General features: G+C 48.9%; 1 protein-coding gene across 1 annotated transcript in view; it reads right to left on the bottom strand.

Annotated features, from left to right (window-relative positions):
• Positions 1-19,682, bottom strand: part of LOC142560250 (uncharacterized) — a 64,075-nt gene that overhangs the window by 8,750 nt on the left and 35,643 nt on the right. The window contains exons 3-10 of the mRNA XM_075672204.1: positions 14,869-14,989; positions 14,569-14,762; positions 13,083-13,234; positions 10,304-10,448; positions 9,195-9,280; positions 3,731-3,953; positions 1,842-2,153; positions 394-600 (exon numbers count right to left, since the gene is read on the bottom strand). Coding sequence (XP_075528319.1) covers positions 394-600; positions 1,842-2,153; positions 3,731-3,953; positions 9,195-9,280; positions 10,304-10,448; positions 13,083-13,234; positions 14,569-14,762; positions 14,869-14,989 — 1,440 coding nt within the window. The remainder of the gene's footprint in view (positions 1-393; positions 601-1,841; positions 2,154-3,730; positions 3,954-9,194; positions 9,281-10,303; positions 10,449-13,082; positions 13,235-14,568; positions 14,763-14,868; positions 14,990-19,682) is intronic.

Genomic DNA, 19,682 nt, shown 5'->3' with positions numbered 1-19,682 from the left:
GGGTAGTGTAGTCTAACTCTGACCGTCAAAGTAGTGCAAGTGAGCCCACCTGTGTTCTGCATAATAAAGCAAGAAATAATGGCACAAGACCTGTACATAAGATGTTGCTTCATTGGTGTATCTAAAGCGCACAGGCCTCTTTACGTATTGCAATAAAACGCCGTCCCGCTTTTCTTATTTTTATTTTTTTTCCAGATAACAACTCTTCGCACAGCCCAAAGTTTTCGGTAACAGTGTTTTATTCAGCGGGAAAATTTGATGCCAAAGGAGCAGTATTTCCTTGTCGTTACTACAGAGATACGCAAACAATGCAGCGCAGCATTATAGACTTACAACTGCTCCGGGAGGAGTTTTCGGGGCCGATTGCCGAGATTTCAGGCCTCAATAACGTACCTGAGCCATTGTGTAGGCCCGTAACAGTTGTTCCTTCCAAGGACGTGTCGTTTCGTTGTGGCTCGTCCTGACCCTGGATGGCACATACACGTACAACTCGGCTGGCGACGAGGCCGGAACACTTAGTGAGGAAAGCAAGCTGCACAGTCGTGTCGGTGATTTCATCGTAGTGGACGGCGTCTTGTCCTTCGAATAAGTTCTGGTACTCTGGAACACGCAAATAGACACCTTGAATTGAAAAAAAAAATTCAATAAACAGCACGATTCACCCCATTAGCGAACGCATTCTAAACGGAAGCCACCCATGCGCTGAAGTGTCCGACATTGGTGCAGTCAAAAGTTCGACGGAACACGGTTTGATCGGATAGTATATATTTCAACAATATTGACTTTTTTACAAGCACTGCCTAATGTACTGAGGAGAACGCAGAAATGACAATCATTGACTGGCAAGACCAAGACAGTGAATTGACGAAAGCTAACATTCGTTGGTTCCAGTGCTTGTAAGAGCAAAGGGCAGAGTGGGAGAAGATAGGGGGGGGGGGGGGGTAGGTCATACGGGCCGCGGGTACTCGACGAAAAGGTCTCAGATGTTTGGAGAGCACTGCAGCGAACCAGTAATTTTTTTAGGGCTCGTATACACGAATTCACGGAAACAGCTGGGGTCCCTAAGGTATCCATTGCTAAGACTAAATTAATGCCAAGCCACCTAGCTGCTCTGCTGTTTTTCAAGCACATTTCCTCACCCCGCGTGAATTTTAGTGAGGAAAAGTTGGGCTGCATTGACCACCCTTCCATTTTGGGTACGAAAATACCTGCCACACGTGAAACAAGGTAGTATATCAAACCTCATTGACACATCTTTTTTTTTTTACGTTTTCCCAGCTCATACGCTCTGAAACGCCGGTCCTGTCTGGCGCCCATAGGGTCACCTTTATTAGCTTCCCGGTTGCTATGTTGAAAAACTGAAACGGCGCACGACTGACGCCGCGACGTCATCCGTCGAAGGCATATTTGTGGACCGCCGCATGTTGCCGATGAACACAGTTACTTCGTGTCTTCTGAATAGTGACTATCATAGCTCCAATTTAGTGAATTCTCACTGGGTCGTTGGCTTTCTATTTAAGTTAAAAAAACGTTTCATGTTGGAGCAGCTTTTTCCCCATCTGTAGTGCTGCCGCAATCGTTATCGCATATTACGTTTTCCCGGATCGTGCGTTCTTTTACTTTGTGATCCCCCAAGGAAGGTTACAAATGGGTTCCATTATGGTACAGATATTCTGCATGCTGGCCGTATATTTCGTTTCACCAGAACGCGTCTAGCTCCTTCGTGGAACGCGCTTGCTGGATGGCAGATGGGTCGTTTTAGACGTGCATCTAGAAGGATCCATGAAGCGAATTGCAAGCGCCATTGCTCGTCTCAAGTATGATTGGTTCGATTGTCTCACCTTTGCTGCGAGGAACAATGCAGTCGATCCACACCATGGGCGACACGGCCTGCGCCGAGCGAGTAGCGACGCCGTACCTGCACATTCCCGCGAACGCGCAGCCGACCGCAGTCATGACGTCTCCGGCCGACTTCACCGTCGCCCAGGACACGTCGCCGGCGCAGGACTCCGCCTCCTTGCCGTCCTGGCTGCACCAGAACAGCGTGTAGTGGTGCACTTGGTCGGACCTCCTCTTCTCCCACTTGGCGAGCGAGAAGCGAGACGACGAGTCCCTCGCTTCGCTGATGTAGGCGTGTTGCACCGGTGGCAGGACTGCGGCAATGAGAAACGCCGCATATAGAAAGAATCTTGAGATTATTCGCCGCTGTCTAAGCACGGCCCCATTGAATGCCACCGGAATTCCCGACACCGCCATCAACCCATTTAATGTCCACTGCAAAACGAAGGCCTCTCCCGGAGATTCTCTAGTCAGCCCTGTATTGCGCCGACTGACCCCATCTTATGCCTGCATGTCTCCTGATTTGATCACGCCGTCTAGTTCTCTGACGTCTTCCGTTACACTTCCCTTCGGTTGGCGCCAATTCTGTAACTCCAGCTGAGGCACCGGCTATCTGTCCAACGCATTACATGTCCTGTCCAGCTCCCCCATTTCATTCTCTTAGACTCAACTAGAATATTGGCAACCGCGGTTTGCAGTATAATCAACAGCACTGTCCTGTTGGCTCATAACTTTAGTGATAATTTTTCGTTGGATCGATCGTTGCGCGGTCTTTAGCTAAAATGTGACCGGCTTTAAGAGAGACTGCGCTCCTGGTCTACATTGACTATACAACGAGACACGAGTGTATCAGCTTTAACCAGTTGAAAACAAAATGAGATAGAGACGGCCACTCGGGACAATCCGCGTAAGCGTCGTTCGAAGCTGCGACGCTAAGTCGACGATGCGCATGACGTAGTGTCTCTGAATCCCTGAGGTGCCGTTCTTTCTTCAATATTGTACCGGTGATCGCACAGAGGTAGAAACAATAAGCGAACATATTTACAATATACCACAAGGCTGTCGAAACAGTGTGGCACCTTGTTCTCCCTCATCTTCCCCCTGCCAGGTACTGCTGCAATGTGGGCGGGTTCATACACATACGCCTCTTAACAATATATTGATGTTAACGTTGCCAAAATGAAACGGCGCTGGTGACTTTGTGATATTTAGCTCGCCGTATAAGTGGACCCATGAAGGGGATAGTGTTCTATTTGATTCGGAACCGGTACTGTACAAGTCGAACCCGGTTATAACGAATAAGCTGATGGGTAAAAAATAATTTAGGGGCGATTTTGCTAAGTGCGAGGGAAATGCGTGAGCATTGCGTGTGTGTGTGAAATGCGCGAGCATTACGCGTATATATATATATATATATATATATATATATATACACACTTTGACAAAGCCTATGACACTGCTAATGTTAACGCTTTAAAATTCGATACATCAAGAAGTTGTACATACCCAAACTCCATTAACAGACGTTTGTGACGCGTACGTTACATAAGGCTTTGTTGTCTCGAAAAACGAAACTATAAGCGTAGTAAGAACTAATTTTTGCCAGTGCCTCGAACTGTTTCTCAGCGTCACTGGGTTAAAATAGCGCTCTGGATTCGCGAGATATCGCGTACACCTGCTCCGGTCCGCACCCGGCAAGCTTCTTTATGGCTTTTTGCAGCGAACTCCCCATGCCCGATGTATTGAATGTCATGTTCGTTAAGAAGGGGAGATGATATTCCGTGAACACGGTTCAGTAAGTTCGACATAGCGAACGGTTCACTATATCTGCGTTCGACTCCTGTCGTTTATGTTCGCTTCGCGCGATGCGAGGTGGGTTTGTTTCACTTACGGAGGTCGGCGCTGGGCACGAGCACGCGAACGCCCACGTGCGAGCGTCCCAGCTCGTTCTCCGAGTACAGGTGGAACGTGTAGCTCTCCACGCGGCTCAGGTTGAACAGGTCCGCGTAGGAGCGCTCGCCGGACACCCTGTGCGAGCCGCAGTCGCCGCTGCTGCTGCACCAGTGCAGCACGTAGCTCATGTGGTCGCCGTTCCACAGAAACTTGGGCACTCGCTGCACGCGGGGGTTCGTGAGAAGACGGGGGAGAGGGAAAGATGCGAGGAGGAAAAGTCGGCCGTGCGTGTGAAAGCATCGCCGTTATTTGTTCAAGCACACTGTGAGCCCTATTTCCTGAACATGCAGGAAAGAAAGAGAGAGAATGTGTATAAAGGTAATTGAAGAAAGGAAATTTTATTTGGGGATAAGCCCTCAATCCAGGGGCCCTATATGATGGCGCTTTCGACGTGCCTTGCCCGGTGGGCCAGCTTGCGCCAGGCTCAATAAGTACGAGTAATAATCTTGGGAACAACAAAAGTGAATACATACATGTGTAAGAGAAAAAAAAGAACAACGTAGGACCAAATAGTTAAAATATTGAAAAGAGCATTCAACAAGAAAGTCAGCGCACACATTGCAACACGCGACGTTCACATTGTCAGGCAAGCTACAAACAACATATTTAAAAGCCAGATGCATCATTACGTGCAGCACTTGATGGGACAACTGGGAGAACGTCGCTTTTCTGGGAACAACCAAAATTTTTGCTTAACACGTGTGGCGAACTGGTGTTAACATTCATGACATCGCTCGGCAGCCTGTTCCACAACTCGACAGCTGATGGGAAAAACGGCAGGTGATATTCCCCCACTTCTGCTTATTGGTTAAGCCTCCTTTCAAAACTACGCGTTCTTATACATGTTGCCGGAGCTAGCCGGAGCCTGACACTGCCTCATCTTGGAGACTGGGGCGAAACTGAATAATTTGTATTTGATCCGCTGCCTCGTCCATCTCGGAGCAACATAATAGATTACTTCGTTGATTTAGAAGTCTCAGAAAGGGACCCTTGTCGACAGGGTTGTAAGAAGCAAGAAAGTTGTAAGTGGGGCGACTTAATCTACACTCGATCGTCTTGTCGCGACCAACGTTTAACAGAATACTTGCGAAATGCGAAAAACTTTCTGTTCTCACGCAACCTTCAATACAACTTGAATAAAATTTCTCTCCACTTGAGAATCACAATAACATGCAGTGACCAGATATTTACCCGTACTTCAAGCATCATCATCCCGATCAGCCTATCATTATGTCCACTACAGGACGAAGGCTTCTCCCTGCGATCGCTAATTACCCCTGTCTTGCGCTAGGTGCGCCTGCAAGTTTCCCAATTTCATCACCTCACCTATAGTTTTCTGTCGTACTCGACATCAGTTCCCTTCCCTTGGCACCCATTCGGTAACTCTAATGGTCCACCGGCAATCTACCCTCCGCATTATACGGCTTGCACAGCTCCATCTTTTTCTTCTCCTAATGTTGTCTGGAGTATCGGCTCTGCGCTGGAATATCTCTGGTCCCACACCACTCTCTTCCCGTCTCTTAACGTTACGCCTAATAGTTTTCGTTCCATCGCAGTTTACGCGGCCCGTGTTCTCGAGTTTCTTTGCTAAACTCCAAGTTTCTGCCCGGTATGTGAGCACCGGCAGAATGCAGTGATTGTACACTTTTCTTTTCAATGCCAGCGGTGAACTCCCAGTCAGGATTTGTTAATGCCTGCGGCATATACTGCAAGCCATTTTTATTCTTCTGTTAATTTCCTTTTCATGATCACGGGTCCCCTTTCATTAATTGACCTAGGTAAACGTACTCCTGTACAGCACATGTACTTTCGGGGATTGAACCTGGGACAAACGGCTTTTTTGGGGCGGTCACTTTACCATCTCAGCTAACCTGCACGCTAGCACATCGCTGAGTGAGGCCGAATAGATCTGATAGACATTGAACATGGCAGTTTGGTTCTGCGTAAATATGCAAAGTGGAGGAATACTTTTTATTCAAAAAGCTGGCAAATTTCAAAGAAAATGAAATGTGCAAGTTTGTAGGTTGGAAACTCTACGCCGGAAGCTTATATTTCAACGTGCGTTTAAAGAAGAAAAAAGGATTGGAAGCACGACCACTCTGATTGTGGTGTTCCAGGTGCTCAAGGTACCGAACTTCGTCCGATACGGAGTCACCCTGATACCGTGCCGCCTCTACAAGAAACAGATCGACGTCTGCCAGCAGTGTGGCCGAGTGGGACACCGCAAGGACGTGTGCCCGACTCCCACAATCAAGACGTGCCTGGCCTGCGGACTCGCGAACCCTATAGAAGACCATCGCTGTACCCCAAAATGTCAGTTCTGTGGAGACGACCACCCGACCGGAGGCCGAACGTGCAAGGCGAAATACAAGATCCCCTACGTAGTGCGCAAGCGACTATGGGAGCGCCGACAGGCCGAACGCCAGCTGCTGTCGGAGAGCGATTTCCCGCCACTCGACAAGTCGGCAGATGCGCGAAAGTCAAGGACCCCATCGGAAAACCGCGCGCCCAAATCCAGAGACAGCAGCTGCTGCAAGAGAAGACTCAGCAGGAAAACATCACCATCACGTGAGCGAGTGAGCTGGGTCGACGCAGCGAAAGGAAACAATATAAGGGACGCGCAGAAAATCACCGAAACCACGAAGAAAGAAGATATGAATAAGGTGCGGGAGGCAAATGAGATCCTAAGACAAGAAAACGCGGCGTTGCGAGCGACCATCAACAACCTCACGAAAGAGATCGCCGAGATCCGTCAGTTGCTGCTATGCAACAACGAGCCTCTACAGAGACCCACGCCAAGCACAAGCAAGACCGAGGAAACGACAACGAACATCCAGGAGAAAGCCATAGAGGAACCGGCACCGAAGAAGTGAGCCGTCGAGGCCACGCGCACGCAAACAGAAAACGATCGCATCGACAGCCTCGAAGCGAAATTCGAAGCGACATTCAGCAAACTCGAACAGCTAATCACGACAAACATCGCAGCAGTGACAGCACTGAAACAAACAATGGAGACCTACCAAGCCGAGAACAGGAACAGAGTCGCCTGCATCGAAAGGACCCTACAGCCGATGGTAAGCCACCCGACGTTTGCGCCCCTCTTGTCGCAACATCCACCAAACCAGGGAGCCCCGTACACGCCAACGCAATCATGGCCGCCAACGCAACACCGGCAGCAGCAGGTGTAACCGCGTGGCAGTGGAACTGTCGCGGCCTCGGAAGGAAGAAGGCAGTCATCGAACAGCACATCGTACATGCCGCGCGCAAGCCAGACGTTATACTACTACAAGAAACACTAACCGACGCACCGTCCCTCCCCGGCTACAGAGTGCACAAGGGACCGCCCGACGGCACAGGCCTGTGCACCCTGGTCAGCAAGGGACTCACGTTCGTCGAACACGAGCTGCAGAGCTATATCAAGATCGAGCACACGCTCACCGAAATCATCCCGGGCAGGAAGAGAAAAGGAAGCATATTTCTGCTCAACGTCTACAGCAACCCATCTCATAGAAAACAGAGATTCAAGACATTACTTCAACGCGATGAACCCTGCCTGGGGCTGCAACAAGTACACAGCAAAGGGCCGCGACCTGTACCAAGACGCCACGGAACTCGACTTCACCCTCATCACGGACCCGACACATCCGACGAAAATTGGTAACTCTGTGTCCCGGGACACCACTCCGGACCTCACGTTCGTCAAGAACGACATCCGGGGCGCGATCACCTGGAGAAACACGGGGACCGACCTAGGCAGCGACCACACCATCGTGGAAATCGGCATACCGGAACACAACGACACCAGCATCAAAACACACAGATGGATAGACTGGGATGCCTTTCGAGATGCCAGAAGCCAGGAGAGCGACGGTGACGACGAGATCGAAGACATCGACTCGTGGACGGCCGAAATCACCAAGAGCGTACGCGACGCGACCAAAGAGATTGAAACGGGCGCGGAGATCGACAAAGTAGACAGCCGGCTTGCGCACCTCATCGAAGCCAAACAGTCGATACTCAATCGCTGGAAGAAACAACGGCTTCACAGCAGACTGAGAAAGAAGGTGGCGGAGCTGAACCGCGCGATCGAGGATCACTGCCGCGCTCTCTGCAGGCAACAGTGGAACGAGATCTGCAACGCGGCAGACGGGCAGATGCATAGCAGGAAGACGTGGAACCTGCTGCGGCACCTGCTCGACGAAACCAAGACCAAGTCGCACCAAAGGGACAGACTCGCCAGGCTGATACATCGGGCGGTCTCAGCACACGACGTCGACGAAGTCACCAGGCGCATTAACGACAAATACCTGCCGACTACACCTACCGAACAACACGCGCCGTACAGCGGCCTGCCTAACGCGAAGCTCGATCGTGACATCGACGTCGAGGAGGTACGCGCGGCCCTGCACGACCTCAACAGCCGGTCGGCAGCCGGCCCAGACCTCGTTACGAACAAGGCGCTCAAGAACCTCGATGACGGCTCGATTGAAAAGCTCGCAAAATACTACATGTGCTGGAGAGCGGGCGCGCTGCCAAAGCTGTGGAAGACAGCCGAGACCTTCCTGATTCCCAACCGGGGAAGGCGCCGGACACGGATAACCTCCGGCCCATCTCGCTCACGTCCCGCGTGAGCAAGGTGCTGGAGCACGTCCTGCTCAACAGGTAGCAAGACTACCTGGAACGAGAAGGGCTGTACCCGGCCACTTTGATCGGCTTCAGACAGCACCTCAGCACGCAGGACGTGATGCTGCAGCTCAAACGCCAAATCATCGATGATGGCGGCAGCGCCCGCGACAACAAAGCAATACTAGGGCTCGAGCTGCAGAGCGCCTTCGATAAGGTGAAACACTCGGCGATTCTGTCCCGTCTCCAAGCTCAACATGGGCGAAAGATCCTACAACTACATCAAGGACTTCCTCACGGACAGCACCGTCCAGCTACGAGCAGGCGACCTACAGACGCAAGAGAAGAAGCTCGGGAGCACCGGCACACCGCAGGGATCGGTCATTTCGCCGATGCTGTTCAACCTGGTAATGATCGGAGTGGCCGAAAAGCTCGGGCACATCGAAGACGTCAGGCACACCATCTACGCGGACGATATCACGGTATCTTGCTCATCCAATGGATATGAACCGACATAATTCAACGAGTCTTTTCCGTCGATTTTACTCTGCTGGTATCATCCACCGCCTTAGTGAGGGTGATTCTGGCGATAACGTGGGCACGTCGGTGGCCAAAGCAATGGCCAGGCACGAAAGGAAGAACAATTGCAATACTGTCTTAACATTCTTTAAACCATGATCGGATAGATCGTGATTGTCCCTCTCTGTATTACTACAACAGTTTTGTATGTACTTGATTTAAGGTAACAGGCGCATGAACGAGGGAGCGTGAGTCGTTACCTGATAGTAAAGTCGAACTTTCCGGCGGTCGTCGAGGTCCTGGATGATGAAGCTGTTGTCAGCCACTTTGGGCAACACTGTCGGTCCTGAGCAGGAAATGTGCATAATTTTTTAGTTATTGTATCATACTTCTCCGGTACAAAGGAAAACCGAATCGCAGGGTGTTGCATATTTACGTTTAGTAATACCGAAATAAACTCCCCTTTGTTAACACGGTGAAATAATTGTGACTATACCAGCGGACAACTTTTCTGGCTGTGAAGCGAAAGCTATGGGGCAGGAGATTCTGTACATGTATTCAGAGGCAGTGTAGTCCGGGCGCCATTTGGCAGCACTTTCGGTTTCGGTTTTTCTGTCGAGACAGACACAGTTAACTCGGCGTGTATTTCTGGAGCTAATCGATGTTTACAAATTTCCCATATGTATCGAATTCTGAACAGCGAGCTACGGGCGACCTGCGTCGGAGCCCGAAGCGGCCGTATAGAACGCGCAGCTGCATTTTAAACTTGAAGCAGCCGCTACAAAAATGGAATACTTCAGAAAATAAATACCGGGCAGATGTTGCTCACGTTTCAGTTAACTTTTTGTTAATTCCTCCCAGATTAACGATTTCAAATTGAGATCGCCTGCCGAAGGCGTCAGTCAGTCAGCCCGCAGGATACAGGGCTAGGGTTCAGGATTTGGAGAAAATTATAATGGATTATGGTTAAGAATGAGATGTGGGATCATTTATTCACCCCCGTGCCTTTGGGGTGAATGAGAATTATAGTTAATAAGCGGTGCCGCATTTCATAACTTTTATGCCGCTTTCGTGCCGCCTGGTGTACCGTCTACACTCCTTAGCTGACAGGAATTACCCACCGGGGTGGCTTAGCGGCTACGGTGTCGGGCTCCTAAGCACGAGGTCGCGGGATCAAATCCCTGCCGCGGCGGCCGCACTTCGATGGGGGCGAAATGCAAAAACGCCCTCGTCGAGTGCATTGGGGACGCGTTAAAGATCCCCTGGTGGTCGAAATTCATCCTGTGTCCCCCACTACGGCGTACCTCATAATCGAGTCGTGGTTTTGGCACGTGAAATCCCAGAATTCAGTTTAGCTGACAGGACTCACGTGTTTTGTCGGTCTTGCAGTAGCGACTGTGGCTGAAAGGGCTCCATACTTTGTCCGTGGCCTTAGCGAACTTGACCCTCACTGAGAACTCGTACCGTGTGTTCGGTATGAGCTCCTCAACAGTGGCGGCGTGCCTGTTTTGAACCTGTTGGAAAGAAAAGTTGGTCAAACGTCTTTATGGCGCGTCGTTCTTGAAGCCTTTATAGATGCATTTATCTGATCTTCCCGACCAGTAATTTTTCGTGCGTTTTGTAAGTGAAGGTTCGAATCCTCCAAATCTTATAAAAATGCTGGCGAGCGCCACAGCGGCCTAAGTAATTTATTATAAAGTGCACAGTACCTGTTCCAATGAATCAGTTTCTGTTTGAATATCTATAAAAAAGTAGTGAATGCGTCATGACGTCATACGCTGGCTCGAGGTGCCATTCTGGACGTTTTCGATTTCCCCATATTGTCAAATTCTGCAGTGGCGGCGTTCTGAGGCAACCAGAGAGGTCGTAGTATAGCCCCCTGAGGCAATAATAGCCGATAATGTAGCCACATTTGACTATAGGCGATATTTGATAATATGGCGGATTTTGACAATGCACAGAACTCCATTTTCACTCCCTTCCTGCTATCGCAATACCGCAAAAGAACGAGTGCAGTGTACTTTCTTTTTTTCGTTTCATTATTGGGGAGGGTTTGCCACAGGGCATAAAGAATAAAAGAAAGTTAAACGTTTCCAACTCTGCATCCTGCACGAGCATGAACCGCAGCAGTGTCTTTGCAATCTTCTTGTCCATCACCCAGCGCTTGTAGTTGTCAGGTAATTGCGGCTTCAGTTCAACCTTTATTGTTTCGGTAAAGCAGATCGCCTGCGTTCCAGGACTTACACAAAGAAGACAACCCGCACCAATTTATTCGCAGTACTCGATGACATACCTCGCAGTCAAAACTCGAAAACGTTACTCGCAGTTCAAAACTCGGAGGACCGCTCAGCGGCGTTCGTGTGGACATTAATGCTTTCGCATTCACAGCTCATAAGTGCTTAGGGGTCCTCGGTGTCTTTTTTTTAGTTATTCATTCTTTACCGTCTTGAATCTCAGGTACCCTCGCCATCAAAAGAGAGAGAGGGGGGGGGAGGGGGAGGGACAAATGAAAGTCAGGGATGTTAACAAGGGCTGAGCCCGGTTGGCTACCCGGTAGTTGGGGAAGGGGAACGGGGAGGGAAATATTAAATGAAGAAGAGGAAGTGCCCTGTGGATATCGCCGAAATAGTAACAGTTCCCTGCTCTATATCACAGACGGTCACTCAGTCCAGTAGCCTCCAAAAATGGCAGCAACGCTTTTGTGCATCGAGTGTGTCCACTATGAAGCCCGTGCCTCGGTGCTAGCCGCATACCATTTTTTCTCGCCGCATACCATCTTGCTCTTGCCAGAGAATTCAGCGAGCCCTCCGCGTGTCCTGAATAGGCACGCTCTATATTTATACTTAGAAAATATGGCTCACAATGAAACCAAGTATGCGAGACTCAATAGGAGAAGAAAGATTCTGGGCATTGATGTTGTCAGTAGGAGCGGGCTGGGTACACTGCGCCATATAACGCAGCTGAACAACACCAAAGTCCGGTGTCGTACACTTAGAGACGGTACCACCACATGCGTCTATGATATTTCACATAGATACATTGAACGCAGATCTCACAATACTTATAAATCCTGCCAGTGACGGTGTTGACATGGTGTCCATTGGCCACCTTGGGAGTACACGCTGTGTCAAGGTTACATTTAAGGATGAATCCATCCCCTGATATGTCATGGTCAGCCACTTTTGGAATACAGTTCATGAAATTATTCCAAAACCACTTCTGCACCACAGGTGCCTAGAGCTTGGGCGCGTGAAGGTCATCTGTATACAGGCCCAGTGGTGTGTGACGGATGTGCGGAGAACCACACAAAAAGAATAAGAGAGAAAGAAAAAAAGAAGACCTGCGGTGCAGCTATCTTCAAACCCTAGAACTGCCAGGGCTCTCATGGCGCCACTTCCAAAAACTTTCCTCAAATTATTAATATCCAATTATGAACCCGCAAACATCATTCCGTTTGCGGGTTACCGGAGGAGCGTAAACGTGAGTGGCAGCGTTGAAGGCACCACCTGGACGCGCAGAGCTCAGCCAAAGACGGAGTTATTATTGCAGGAACTTCGTTCTTCATTGTATAGTTTTGGCAGCGGCGTAATCGTGAACACAATGACTATTAAATTGTTATATATTTTTTTACGAGAACACTGATGAAGCACAAAGACCTGTCTGTAAGGCATTGTGCTTAGAAGAATCGTCACAAGATGTTGGTATACCAGCGTCCGTTAACCCGCCATTTCGCAAACGCCATTGCGTATACCTAAATAACGAACACGCAAAGGCCCTCCATTGCCGGTGATGCCATGACCGGCTTTTCGAGAGCAACTTTGGTAACAAATTGAGGTAACAAACTTTCATAACTTTGCTAACTTTCGTACGTGCGAGACGCATGTGTGTGTCAGTGATAGAAAATGTGCGTCAGTGCAGCTGTACAAGCTAATTGTTAGCCACAGTGACAAGGTCGTGTAAAATATAACGTAATATACAGAACTGAGTTGTCCTCATGGTGCAAGTACGTGGACTGCCGACGCTCTCACACTTGAAGGTGAGAGGTAGATCTCACACTTGTAGGTCTCACACGCAACTCCAAAAGACAAAAAGCGATAAAGACGAAGCGAGAAGCTAAATTCCGCGGCTGCGGCATCTCTACAGCTTACCGATATCAAGATGTCTTCGCCATTGTCCTGTTTTACGCTCACTTCATACACGACGTCGGGAAACGTCGATATACGAGGCAAACTCGTCCAGTTCACGCTGGCATTGAACGCCATGGCATTGCAATACACGCGCTTCGGGGGTTCCAGCACCACTGAAAAAAAAAAAAGGATGAAAGAAAGGCGCTTTTATAGATGGCCCGCAGTTCACAAAAACATATTATGTTTTATGAAAAATTTGTAGCCATATTTTACTTAATGCCGGTTTCGTAGCATGTAGTGTAGGAAATTCAAGATGTTTCTTAACAGAAAATTCAAGGCTCCGAGAAAGCAGTTTAAAAAATAGAAGCACTGTGATGCCCGACAGTTCCACTACGAAACGCTGTTTAAAAAAAAAAAAAACGAGCGAACATTGTTTTTATAGCACACGCAATTTTAAATAAGATGCTAGTTTCTGAAGTCTTTATCGCATAAACCGTCACAAGCAACTACAAGAAAGATGGCTCTATAGTCCAGATGCTAATCTGACCGAATTGACTTGCCGCCTGTGATTGGAAAACCTTTTCTGTTACCTGTTTTCTTTTTGTTCTTCCTTTTTTCTCTTGTTTTCGCCTCTCGCTCTTTGTCGTCTTTACAACCCCTATATCCACCCCACCCAAGTGCAGGGTAGCGAACCGTAAATTCGCCTCTGGTTAAGCTCTCTCTCTCTCTCTCTCGTGGTGAACCGCACAAATTAAATTCAATAAACTTAGTAGAAAACAAAATTCAATATTTCTTTATCGCTTCGCGACGTTCGTTTCAGGGTTTCCAATCCAGATTATGGCATTTTCACAGTAACGGCTTTTTCAAGAGATTCAGAGATCGCTACAAAGCCTGTTAAAGTCTCCATAGCATCACAGACAGTATATCCTCCTCCGTCCAAAGGTCCACTTTTGTGGACATCGGCGTTTACCTTTTCTTTTAGCATGAAGCCAATAAAGATGAGCTAAACTATTCTGATGTAAGATTAGGCTACGAATGCAAGCTCCACTATATGTCATGCGTTTAGTCTATATTTTGCCAACGGTTTCGGTAAATGTTCATACTTTTTGTTTGAGACGTTACGCTGCACTATCACCGACCACGACAAATGGATGTTTATTACATTTCAAATGCAACTCCACATGACGCGGCAATCCAGGATGAAATAGAAGGAACAGTGAAGGATACGAAGCGTCATGTGGTGTTATTATACCTGTTGAAATATTGTTTAGGCACATAAATTAAGTTTTATCTGATCAAACTCCAAGAATTGACTCCTTGTGTACCTTCGGGGTCGTGCTTTCGTAAGCCCCTGTCATGTGATCAAGCAAGCAGCGTTTTTTTTTTTTCGCCGTTCGCAAGATATTAGCTGAAGATGTGAACACACGGCTGGATCTTCCACACGTGTGTACGACGCATTTCACATCTCGTTACAACGGTTAGCAGACAATCAAACAATGAGACCCACCATTGGCGAAGTGGTCCACGACGTATTCCCATTGGTTAGCGCCAAACATGTTGCTTCCGACGACCTCGAAGCGGAGGACCTCTTCTTCGATCCGGTAGATGATCCTTCCAGATGTCTTCAGCTGACACGTTAAATTTCGCGGCTCGATGCCCACGGATTTGTTGCACTCGATACGGCTGAACACTGTTCTCGGCCTGTTGGTAAACCAGAAAAAAAAATTAAATTAAGAAAGACCGTTAGTGGTCATATTCGTGACGTGCCTTTCTACCTTCTTAATGTACAGCAGAAAAGAATGTTTACCCAACTCGCAGGCTGACGGAGTACCGTGACTCGACCCGGTTGTCCGGAGTCTCCCAGGTACACTGGAATGTTTCAAACTTGTCTCCCGAGCACGTAGGGGCAGGAGGCATCTGCGGAAAGTCTGCAATGTCCAACACAATTGACTTAGGGCTTACAGTCCGTATATGTCTCTTCGGCCTCATCACATTAGCGTTCCGAGACGCCTTCACTTGAGCGCTAAACCTTTCTATCACTTGTAATGATGAAACTGACCTTGGATGAAACTGATTTTTTCCCTTTCCTTTCACAAACGTACTACATTCAGTGCCGATCGAGGATTCCGAGCACAACGATTTCTCCTTTCCGTTGTACTTCTAATGTGGTCTTTACATTGTAGCTTCTAAGGTAGACAGTAATTTGCAAGGAACATTGGCGATGAATCCAAAGTTAGGCCCGCTGCTGTGGCTGAGGGGCTATTTTGCCGCTGAGCACACCGGGCCTGTACCGTCTCGCCAAAATTTATGTGTGCAAGAATAGCTGGCATTAAACTCTATCTATCTATCTATCTATCTATCTATCTATCTATCTATCTATCTATCTATCTATCTATCTATCTATCTATCTATCTGCCCCCCCCCCCCCCACGCCATAGAGGAAAGAAAAAAAAATAGGAGAGGCCCTGAGGTCATGTTTTCACTCCGAAAGGCAGCCATCTTGGAGTGTGCCATCTGCATTTGCAACTCCATTCAGCTTGCCGGAGATAATGGGCGCTTGCTTTCAGCTTACGTTGTCACGAGCCACCGAAGTGTGCGCCTGCTGACACCCGTCACAACAATAACCTGCCAAACTTCCGTCACAGCTTTAGTGAAGCTGACGCGCCTCGGTGTTTTTCCGTAGCACGATGAAATATACGGCGAATCTCACTTTTAGGAGGCCGACAGCAACAGCGAGAGCTTAATAAGGAGCGCGGTTGCTTGGCAGCGAGGATGGTTGGCTCACCAGTCCCAGAGCTCCTTTGCGAAAAATACCGCGTGACTTCCGCCACACACTCTTAAGCTCATCCAGGCTGGCCTCTCCTATGCCTTCCTTACTCCGTGCATCGCGCTATAGGGTCCCATTTTGTTCCCTTTACTTTTGTTGCCGACTTCTTCCCTTCCCTGTAGCGGACTGCTTCAATTTTCTTTCTTGCAGACTTCACGCCTGTTGTGCCCTCTCTTCTGGGAGCCAACGAATGGGACAAATCCGTTATGGGTTAGTTTTCGTGCTGTCCAAGAATGTTCACGCGGCCATTTGCACGTGCGCAATGGTCCAGGTTGTCCGTTCGGACACACACGCAGTGGTGCTACATGCCCAGTTGCATATAGTCAGTGGACCCGCCGTGGTTGCTCAGTGGCTATGGTGTTGGGCTGCTGAGCACAAGGTCGCGGGATCGAATCCCGGCCACGGCGGCCGCATTTCGATGGGGGCGAAATGCGAAAACACCCGTGTACTTAGATTTAGGCGCACGTTAAAGAACCCCAGGTGGTCAAAATTTCCGGAGACCCTCACTACGGCGTGCCTCATAATCAGAAAGTGGTTTTGGCACGTAAAACCCCATAATCAAATCAAATCATATAGTGAGTGGGCCATGTTGTCTGTTCGGGCACAACCTAGTAACCCAAGTTGTTGGGTAACGTTCGCATACTTTCGCGTACTTAGCTCATCTACGAAGCTTTGAGTGGGTGTTAAAAAAAAGTCCAAGCATTAAAAGTAAATCGCAGGCCTGCGCACTGGTGTCCGTCATATCCCGAGTTATATTGCCACGTGGAAAACCCCGTCAGTAAATCAATCACACAAACACTTGTGGTCCCAAAGGACATTTGTCGCAACCGCCGCTTCATTGTGCTCACGCGTTAACGGTCACCGACCCTCATGCAAGCTGCCGTCGATGGGCCTAACATATCAGAGAAAAAAAAAATTGTTCGCACTGATCGGCATTGTTACAAGCAGCACTCAACGCTCACACATAACAGCGACCAACACATGACGATCAGCTGATGGGAGACGTCGCCTGTATGGCAAACAAGAGCAACAAAAGGCGCTTCCTCTTGAAAATACAGGTTTTAATCGATACGGATTGCTGACAAAGCGCCTTGACAAGCTTGAGCCTTCGAATCAATATCGGCGTTCGTTGAATTGTGCTCGTTGTTTCCAGTCGCCGAATGCGTGATCTTATCGAAAGAAGGGTGATTCCTGGAACGACCAACACGCATTCTGCCTAACGGCTGGCTTTGCCGCAATGCCTTCTCAAGCCAAAGCGGCGAGGTCATTCGGAGAAATTGCAAAGTCGTCACCTTGGCCAACTAAGCTGCACAATTTGTGATTACCATGTACCTTTCAAGTATCGGAGAGCGGTGTGTCGTGTTTCCTAAATATTAACTCCTACGACTACTTTCAAATACAGATTTATAAAATTTACAAGGTCCGTAGCAGCTCTCGTGCGCAAAATTAGAGGGCCTTCAAAGAGCAGATAACGCATATGCAAGGATTAAATCACTATGATGCCCGACAATTTGGAAGCGAAACACTGTCTTAAACGACCACCAGACATATTATTTTTTTAATGGACACTGAGCGCAAAAAAAAAAAAAAAATTGTGCTCGCTCAGCCTGTTCCACAAAAACCATCACCAGCCACCACAAGCAACATGGCTGCCTACCACAAAACCCTATCGAATTGGATCGGATTAAATATGATTGCATAATCGGTGTGCCGGTCGTGATCCTTCCGCTGCAGTAATAAGGGGGGAAAAGAAAGGAGAGAGAGACCACGAAGGCTATGCTTTTGTCAGCTGCATGCACCGGAGGCGATTCGTGGGGAAAAAAAGCGCGTTTGAATAGACGGCAGCGCAAAAAAAGACACGGATGGAGACGAGACGACAAGGATGAGCGCTGAGCTTCCGACAATATACCGAATGATTGACGAGTATATACGTGCTGTCCGAGCCAGGGGTTATTTCAGCTCTTTGTCGAAAGCGTGATGGACGCCATGCTGATGCATCCCATCCCCAAGTCTGGACATGCATTCAGGTTGTGCGATTTCCCGTGTCACACGCGTTTTACTCTTCTTGATAACGAATGTGTTTACAAGGTTTACAGGATAACGGATGTGTTTACAACACTGAAAAACGGTGGGACGCAGCTCTGCGCAGTCTGATGTCCCAACGTGGGAGCGGCCCTCTTCGGGCTAGGAAACTAGCGCGACCTAGTGGACCTCAATACAGTTTTTCCATCCATCCCTCCATCACTCTATGAAATATATTTTGTTTCCGTATATGGAGAAAATGCGTAGCCGGCATATGTTTTACCTTAAACGCATCGTGAACGAACTCCCGGAACGGTTAAAAAAAGAAAGAAACGCAGTCCGGGAGCAGCATACGCTTCTGTGAAGATAGCCAAATTTTAGTGGCAGTGCGTGGCGCGCGGATCTCGCAAGTGGATCGCCGACGTCACCTTTTGATCAAACACTCTCTTTTCAAACGAGGCCTTCTCCTCAACCGCTTCGAAGCTGCCGCCGGCTTGCATAAATGCCATGTGCAGTGTTTCCCTAGACGGCTGCTCTTGATTGACAGCTGACATCAGCTGAGTCCGTTTCTTTCTACAGACTGTTGTGCGTATTTATTGAAGCGGTTTAATATACACGCAAGAAACAAGCGAAAGTGGGCATTCGAATTTCGAAAAGGCTTACGCGTATACTTCCGGTAGAAGCCGACTATCGTCTGCTCACGCTCGCCCGCGCCCGCCCACATAGGAATTAAACTTTGGCTACCCTACTTATCGGTGTTGTAGCCGTTGGGTCTCGCTTATTTCGTTTAGTTTTGAACACGCAACTAGCCCCGGACCACACAACACTTTAGGTCAGACCACACGTTCGCTTGCCTGTGCGCGCTCACTCCTGCCTGCACCCACCTAGGCACCTTGGCAGACGCCGATTCGTATTAATGTCTTGACAGCGCTGGTGCCATATTTGTTTGTGAAATTTCTACAACTTCGTCGCTGGCTAGTAGAGCACACGTTTATCTTTCAATGCGTCCGTACGGGTCTGTATGAGTTACTCTCTCTGTCTGTCTGTCAAAGCAGGAAGAAACAAAGGTAACGCTCACATGCTGTCTGTCTGCATAGTTGCGCAGCTGCATGATATTTTCCGGCACCTTGGAAAACTTCAACTATTGTCTTCAACGTCCACAAACCGCACAGTGCGAAGCGCCGCGGAACGATTTCGACCACACGGCGTTCTTTGGAGCTCACTCAAAACGTGATACACCAGTGCATTGGCGTTCCGCCCAAACCAGGACGCGGTTTCCGCGACTGGGAATCGAACGCGCAACCTCTTCCTCGGCAGCGCAACGCCATATCCACATTAGCCACCGCGGCGTATAATGCCACCTCGGAGCTCTTGCTGTCGCACTACTTCTAGATAAAATTACCCGGTCACCTTGACCGCAATGGAAGATGCGAACTTGACAGAAGGATAACTTTAATAGTCGTTAGCGCTCATTCCGGTTTTCAGTTTGTATTTACATCCTCGGCGCTGTATAGGTACCGTCTGACACGGGCATAAGCTGCCGTCAGGCGCGCGATAAAACCGTGGGTCGGACGATCTTGGCAAGCTGCCCTGTCGTTTCCGCAACCATCGTGATGTCCAATATCTCGTTCACGACTCGCGCAGAAGTGTCCGCGGGATCGAGAGCCTTACGTCAAAGCCGACGGCACCTTATCGCTGACGCCTTGGCTTTCAGGCGAGACGCCGTAAAGCGAAGGCCAATGTCACGGCATTTGTATCGATTTCCAACAGGG

The sequence above is a fragment of the Dermacentor variabilis genome, chromosome 10, assembly GCF_050947875.1.
Source record: "Dermacentor variabilis isolate Ectoservices chromosome 10, ASM5094787v1, whole genome shotgun sequence".
Lineage (NCBI taxonomy): Eukaryota > Metazoa > Arthropoda > Arachnida > Ixodida > Ixodidae > Dermacentor > Dermacentor variabilis.
This window is presented reverse-complemented; position numbering and strand designations above follow the sequence as displayed.